At 38.9% G+C, this 8620-nt stretch overlaps 1 protein-coding gene across 1 annotated transcript; it reads right to left on the reverse strand.

The window, feature by feature from the left end:
- Positions 1–4845: 4845 nt before the first annotated feature.
- Positions 4846–6413, reverse strand: Atg6 (Beclin-1-like Atg6). The gene has a single exon (XM_028308195.1). It carries the CDS (start codon positions 6206–6208, stop codon positions 4922–4924), a length of 1287 nt encoding a protein of 428 aa, XP_028163996.1. The 5' UTR covers positions 6209–6413; the 3' UTR covers positions 4846–4921.
- Between the last annotated feature and the right edge of the window lie 2207 nt (positions 6414–8620).

Consider the following 8620-nt stretch of genomic DNA (forward strand, 5'->3'; position numbering starts at 1 on the left):
TGACAATCTATGATTGACTGACCTGATTTGAATATATCAATCAATTGGTGAACAACCAACTATGTAGTTACTTAATTCTACACTCTCTAGTATGTATTAATTAGCTAGTTAATAGGTATGCACACAACTTCTAAACTTATAGTTCTTTGACTTTTTATTACAACTAGTAAATAAGAAACAATAACTTATAAACAAAATGTATCACATAGGTAACTCCATATTTTATCTCGAGTAATACTTACTATAAAACTTCTACTTTAAAACCGCAGACTGTCTTGAAACTAGCACATCAAAATAGTCCTTATTGGTAGTTATTACAGTTACTTTTGCCTATTCCGAGAAATGCAAATGGCCGCTGAAATTACCTACACACGACAGTGTGCTTGCATAAAGTTGTTAAGTTGGGAACTACACCTGTTATCGTTGTTTCTAAAGTCTAGACTCAAATCCAGACTTCTGTGTACTACTAGAAATACCTAGGTAACTAGGCAGTACCAACTTACTGAACTTAAATATTGCTCACTTCGTTATCCGCACAGCTTTGACCAAAACTTTGTTGTTTTTAATACTAGGCGATTATTATTATATATATATGATATATGATATTATATATGATAGTTATTGGCTTTATTAATTTTACCTGTGTCTTTCGCTCTTTAAAATTAATGTCAACCACCTATTCTATAATACGAGACTGGGCAATTTTTCCACGTTAAAGAGTTGAAAGTTAAATGGATAGACAACATAGAGTGAATAGAAAACAAAGTAGGACCTACCTAAATAAAAAAGTCAACCAAATTGAACGTTTTAAGGAGTCGTTAAGTCGAGTTATGTTAAATGTAGAGCTATAATTTATTATATTTTTTATATTTATCTAGCTTCTTTCTTTAAAATTATGAAACCATAATTATGTTAGAAATTTCTTACTCTTAAAATACATCAGAGGCTGGATTTTTCCCTGCTTCATTAAAATGACGCGGTGCTATCCGTTATTTATCTAAGCAAATAGTTCTCAAATAGGATTTTAATCTACCCCCAACCGAAATGTATTAGTTGAATTAATATTTTTTGTGAGTTTACATCTGATACACTCGTGTAGATAGATGAAGGTGAAGTCTTCAAATGTTATTGATATCCAAAGCTTTGTATCCAAAACACGTCCACAGCTGGGCAAAGGCCTTCCCCAAGGATTTCCCAACGAACGGTCCAGGTGATCCCGCGATCGTCTGACCACCGAGTGGGAACTAGGCCTGACCACATCACAGTACCGCAGTAAGTTAAAAATGTACATATTGGAAGGCGCTGGATGCAGGCCGCTACCAACCGTGCGATGTGGAAATCATTGGGCGAGGCCTATGTTCAGCAGTGGACGTCCTGTGACTAAAATTATGATGAAGATGCTATTGGAAGCAAAACTAATATTACAAATGTCAATATCACTAGCTGGATAAAATTTTGGGGGCAAAACTGCCTACAGCTCTATAAAATTGGGCTTTTCTGTAGTTTGAGAACCACTGGCCCTACACAAAGAATGTCTCAACATACAACTATAGGTAGGTGAATACTGGCATCCCTGGAATTATAGCCGTGTCTCTCTGGAATTTTTATTGCCAATATTGTACCAATAGAAGCGGCGGCATGCGAAACGCCAAGAACATTGCTATTTAAAACAAAGACGTAAATTCTTGGGGAAATCAGGCTATGCCTGACCAGTGTCCAATAATGTAGCCTATTATAATAGCTTCTTGATTTGGTAGAGTAATTCTTGAGCTTAAATAACAAAGACTTTAGAAGACACTAATTGTGAAAAGTAGCATAGATATTATGGATAACCTGAAAAAAATTGTTAGTGCCTAAGGTAAGTGCCCCCTACTTCGGTATATTAAGGCTCTTACGACTTTAACATTTTATTTAAAAATAACCAAGCATGATGTCAGTATGAAAGCTTTTGTATGCCAAACTTTGGTCTTTTGACAGTAAGTTAATACATAATTTATAGTTATATAGTTTGAACTTTTTTTTTTATTAATTATTCTGCGGACCTNCCTGACCAGTGTCCAATAATGTAGCCTATTATAATGTATGTAGCTTATTGATTTGGTAGAGTAATTCTTGAGCTTAAATAACAAAGACTTTCGAAGACACTAATTTGTGAAAAGTAGCATAGATAATTATTATGGATAACCTGAAAAAAATTGTTAGTGCCTACTTATGTAAGCTTTGGTACATACCTATAGTTCGTTGGTTTCAGGCAAATGACGTCCACAGCTGAACGAAGACCTTCCCCAAGTAACTATAGTATCTGATGGAAATACCTATTGATACCTATCTCTATTATTTTCTAAAGCTTAAATATCTAAGCGTGGACGAGAAATCTCTTAAACTGGTCTTAACTTAAGTATCCATCACAAAAATTAAAAAGATAAGTTTAGGAAAAATCTACCTACTTAACTACCTACATCTGTGTAAGGCAGATTTAACTTTGTGTTAGGAGGACAATAGTCTTAGTGTGGAGTGTAGTGAGGACATAGGACAAAGTGAAATTCATACGACTTACTTAACCTTTAACACGAAATTATGAAGGTTTTGAAACAGCGATGCAGTTGTGACTTCAGGTGGGCAGCTGTGCGTGACGCGAGCTTTTGCCTTTGTGTTTGCTGTAATTAGGGTGGGGTTGTAACCCCAGAGGTACGAAAGTATCCGAAAGAAAAACGTATGATATTTGGATTTATGAAAACAAGTTTCACCCGTTTCAATTATGGTCCGACAGAAAGTTTTCGACAGTAGAGTCTGATCGATCAGTCATCATCGTCGATTTTGGGTAATCTGTAAGCAATCACAAATTGAATATGACATTACAATATTTATTTCTTAATCTATTTTTTTAATTTAACAGCTCTAAGGCTCAAGTACGTACTGGCAGGCATTTTTTTCGGATAACATCCTTCCCATCGGACATATTCACATCGGATACAATACCTACACCACTATGCCCGACCACTCGCGGCAAGGTAAAACACAGGAAGGGCTACAAAGGCGAAACGGTGGTTCATGTACAACTGCACATCAAACTACACACTACATTGTTAAGCAGTTGTGATAAAAGCTATATTGCAACAAAATTGTTATCACGGTTTGCTGTCAACTGTATAGGTAACGTCGTACGTCACAGTGACGCATCGTTGGACAAAAAACCTTTGTAGTATGTACCTCTTCTACAAGTTAATTACTGCCGTTTGGAAGGAAAACTGGAAAAGAAGTGTGAAATTTTTAGGGCGCTTTTAATTTATTTTTGTAGCCCTGAAAAATCAGTGTTTTCAATTTGCTATAAAATTCGCTTTCGTAGCTTTGTATCAAAGATGTGTTATATCAAAAGTTTGTGAATTAAGTTCGCATACCAGTAACTATTAACCAAAGTGACCGACATAGCTCGCAGAATTGCTAAAATCAAGTGGCACTGGGCACATAGCTCGTAGAGACGATGGCCGTTGGCGCAGAAAAGTTCTCTAGTGGCGACTGCGGGCCGGAAGACATAGCGTGGGCAGGCCTCCCACTAGGTGGACCAACGATCTGGTGAAGGACGCGGGAAGAGCCTAGATGCGGGTAGCGCTGGACCGGTCGTTATGGAAATTCTTGGGGGAGGCTTTTATCCAGCCGTGAACGTCATTTGGCTGAAACGAACGAAGGAGCGAACGATAGGCAGTGTCTACACTACATCAGTCAGGTCTCTTCCTGGCCCTTCTGTTCTGGATAAGATGGCCTAAAAAAGTTCTAAACATAAGTAAGTAAGTACCCGGTCCAGGAATAGATCCTGGGAAATCTCGTGAACTAAGTACTAACATGACATGGACTGACACCACGTTTTAATTTCAATCACAAAACGTAACTATTATTAATGCAAAATTAACTACAAGTTTTCTTCTACAGTAAAGTTTCAAATTAGAACTTAAGTGGTTTTAAAACTGAGCCGTCAATATTATTTTCATTACGAANTAACGAGTATTAAACAGGCCCGAATTTCTGTAGCGAACTACTAAGTAACTAAAGTATTAATTAGTAGTTAATGTTCCCAAAACTTTGAAGCTGCATTAACAAGGACTTGGGAAACTAAGGAACACCATGCAAAATTGTGTCCATAATCGTCTTTAAAACTTTAACGAGCTTCAAATATTGTGCTATTTAGTTGGTTTGATAATAAAATAAATAGTAAATACTTATTTATGTCAAGGACTAACCTACATCTTTTGTCTTTATTTAGGTAATTGGATCAATAAGTATTGCAATTATTTCATTCGTGTGTGTGTCTTTATTTATTTATCATTTATTTGCATAATATAATATTTTATACCTACAACATTTTTATTCAAAAAAAGCTGTGAGCATAATACGTAATTTTTATTTCATTTGGTAGGAAAAAAGCAATGAAAGTAATCTTGTAATTTCTGCCATCTAGTGAGCAGTGCAGAAATGTTTTGCCATGCTGCTTTGTGACGAACGCTAAAATTAGCAAGATCTTGTAGTTTTGCGCAAGATTTAACAGATGTCGCTACTTGTACTGAACGTAAACGTAACATTTATCAACTTGGAAAAAACTATTTGGTTTAAAAAAAAGCCCTTACTTTTAAATATAGCTTTATTAATTAATCTCACACAAGATACATTAAAAACTTCGGAATTACATTTAGAGGACAACTTACAGCAAACCATTCCTAATATCACAAAATGAACACATCAGTCTAAAAGGAAGATTAGGTACGTAAACAGGATAAGAAAAAATATTCTTTTACAGTAATACAACCCAATTATGAAGTATTAAAGATATTTTGACTTAAAATTAAAGATAAGTGATAATCAAAGACTTTAATAATACAAATTAGGTACAAGTTTAACGAACTATTTGTATATCACAGAAGGAAATAGGCTAATTATTATCAATAATTCTATCTTCAGTAAACTGAGATGAGATCCAAGTGAGAGCCCACTTTAGGTTGGTCAGCATATACTTCAGGGCTTTAGTCCAGTGTTCTTCGGAATTGAATTGGATTTTAATGGAATACGCATGAGGGGGGGACGCTGTGTCCTCAATTTTTCCCTTATCAATCCTGTACGGCAAGCAAAAACCAGTATTTCCCATCTCCACTTGCTCCTTAAACTGCTGGAGACAATCCAAAAATGCTACCATTGCTGCATCAAACTTCGTGTCCCAGAGGAAGCGGAAACCACCGGAACCATACAACGGTAAGACTTTCTGGTCTTCTAAAACCTCTATGTATGAATGATTGCCGTACGGCACTAAGCGATATCTCTGGAATGCAAAATTAATTTTCCGTGCCAACGAGGACAGAAGCAGAACGGTTTGACCCCAGGCCGCATTTATTTCAGACCAATCAACTGGAGCGGTCGGCAATCGGCCTAGTCTGAAGTTGTTTATGATTCCGAACTGCCCTGAATCTGATATATGGAAAGTGGCTTTGAAAACGTTCATTTTCTTCAGCTTCTCCAACTGTGACTGTGTATATGCAAGTTGGCAATCGTAGAATTTCATTTGATCCTCCGTTGTCATCAAATCTTTGCGATGGCGTGTGTACTCTCTCCAATATATATCTTGCTCTTTCTCCAGCCTATCCTTCTCTCTTTCTTGCACCTCTATCTCCTCCTTCATAGCTCTTTCTTCCTTTTGCAAAGAAGACAACTCTTGGAGCAACCTCGTTTGTTCTTGTTTCCAATCATCTAACTCCTTTTCCAGGCCTTCCAAATTCAAATCCTCCTTATCATCTTCCAGCTTTTTTAAATAGTCATTGTAGTCCTTCCATTCAGCCTCAGTCTGCCGCAACTGATTATCCATCAGTTCCAATAACGTATCTGTGCACTCATCACACAAAGGATGGTCGACATCAGAATTATTTGACAGTAAGTCGAAGAGAGTGGCTTTAACATGCAGCTGGTGACCTAAAGATGTAGTTTCCCATCCGTCAGAGATGACCATAAACCCGTTCGCTCCATTACCTGACTCTGACATTCGGAATGGAGGCACGTAGTGCTCCAAACTCGACGACTGCAAATCCAAATCTGCTTCATTATTCCGCCGAATCTGGAGGGTCAGGTCCGCTATAGTGTGCTCGCCTAAGTTGTTGAGGGACTCGTCCAACTTCAGAGGCTGGAGACACCTCTGGCAGGAAAAACTGATGAAGGATTTCGAATCAGTCATGTTGATTGTGAAACACCCTCCGTAGTTACGTCATTTACCACGATCCCTCGCACTAATTTTATATTCCACTAGTTTAATGCTCGAAATATAATACTGATGTGTAAGCACTTATTTAATTATAATTATTAACACGTAGATAACAGTAAAAATAAAATAACAAACAAAGAGCAGAAGTTCAGTACGACGACGCAATATTTTTTTTTTTGTGAGATCTGTCAGTGTCAAGTTGTGTCAAACATAAAATTAGGGTTGCCTTGCCAGGCGTAAATCAAAAATTGTACTAATAAACGCCACCATTGCATTGCCTTGTTGCCTAAAAGTTTGGGCAAATCTATATCTCAAGTCTTTTTAGTATACTAAATTGAGATAAGCATACGAGAGTATTATGTAAAGAAAAAATTAAAACTAGAGTTCATTTAAACATTGATTTAAAAAGGAAAAATCATTTTGTTTGTTTTCTAAGTGCACTCAAAAATAGGTATGTAGTAGAGATGTAACGGATAGTTGTTAGGCCGGATACCGGATACCGGATATCCGGCCAGCTGCTAGGCCGGATAGCCGGATATCCGGCGGCCGGATAGTTGGCCAATTGTCTCGTTGCATGTCGTGACGAGTTTAGTGCCGCACAGGTGCTTCGAAAACGATCAGTGGGTCTATTAGTAGACTAGACTAGTCACACTTTTCGAAAATCGAATCCGTCCGAATAGAATGTCAGATTTTGCCACTTGTCTAGGGGCCTAGGGGGTAGATCAATTCGGGCGATTTCGGTTGCGATCGTGATTGTGTGATTGAATAGCGAAAATTAAATTAGTTTACTTGCTGCGTAATCTGACTGAACTGCATCATATCATCAGTGGAAAAAAGAACGCTTATTTTATTTAGCAGTATTTATGTATTCGTCATTAGAGTGAATAGCCCAGAAAAAGAAATTAGTTTTTTGAAAGGCTTAATATGGCTTTTTTGTAACTTTTTGGACTTTAAATAAAAGCCGTCATTATTATAAGCCATTTTATTGACATTTACCTCAAAGATTAATGCATTTCATTTTATTAGTAGGAAATTGTCGTAGTTTTTTAATATCCGGTATCCGGCCGGATAGTAAGTTACTATCCGGTTCGTTCGTTTCAGCCGAAAGACGTCCACTGCTGGACAAAGGCCTCCCCCAAGGATTTCCACAAAGACCGGTCCTGCGCCGCTTGCATCCAGGTACTTCCCGCGACCTTCACCAGACCGTCGGTCCACCTAGTGGGAGGCCTGCCCACGCTACGTCTTCCAGCTCGTGGTCGCCACTCAAGAACTTTTCTGCCCCAGCGGCCATCATCTCTTCGAGCTATGTGCCCCGCCCACTGCCACTTGATTTTAGCGATTCTGCGGGCTATGTCAGTCACTCTGGTTCTCCTACGGATCTCCTCATTTCTGATTCGATCACGCTGGGAAACTCCGAGCGTAGCCCGCTCCATCGCTCTTTGGGTGACCTTGAGCCTTCTTATGAGGCCCATAGTAAGCGACCACGTCGTCGATCAATTAATCTAAATTACTTTCGCATTATTATTTTGTAACAAATAGGGCAACAGAGTTAGTAGTAAAGCCCGGGTTTCACCAAGGCGGAGCGGAGCGGAGAAATCGTATAATCAATCAGATTGAATGAACTTGACAGAATGAAATCTGATTGGTTATTTAAAACATTTCACCATTCCGTCTCAGTGGAAACCGAGGCTTAAAAGGATACTAATTTTTGCTCCCAGTTATTTTAATACGATTTATTATCTCCCGTGAATACAAATGGGATCAAAGCATTTTAACATCATATCGTCAGTATAAAACATTGACTAAATTCAATACAAATCACAAAGCAAAAGCTATGCTTTTATTCGTAATGCAACGTGACGTTAGGTGTGCGCGGCGGCGCGCTCCTCGAGCAGCAGCTTGGCGAGCGCGTGGCGGTCGCCCAGCTCCAGCTGCGCGAAGCCGGACGCGCTCTGAGCACGCAGGCACGCCTCCGTGTCGGCGCCGGACGGCCCGGACGCGGCCCCGGACGGCCCGGACATGCGGCAGGGCGGCGGGCGGGGCGCGAGCACGAGCGCAGGGTCGGGCGCGCGCAGGCAGCGCAGCTCGGCGCCCGCCAGCACCTCCACCACCGGTGCTTCCGAGCTGCCCGACCACGCCGCCAGGGCTGCGAATAATAACTTACATTAAAGCATTGTTNGGTATGTAGTTTGAAGGGTATGATTAGATTTTAAAATTCATTCAATCTAGATAGCTATCTGCGAGTACTCGTAATGCTTGATATTGAATCAAGTTTTGTGAGTAGGTATCATTTTAGAAAAAAACACTTTTTTGTACTATTTATCCTATCTATTTAAAAGAAAATAAAAGTAACGATGTATTCTTAAAGAATTTTATTTAATTTGT

The sequence above is a fragment of the Ostrinia furnacalis genome, unplaced genomic scaffold (assembly GCF_004193835.3).
Source record: "Ostrinia furnacalis isolate ACB-3 unplaced genomic scaffold, ASM419383v2 OfSCF2395, whole genome shotgun sequence".
Taxonomy (NCBI): domain Eukaryota; kingdom Metazoa; phylum Arthropoda; class Insecta; order Lepidoptera; family Crambidae; genus Ostrinia; species Ostrinia furnacalis.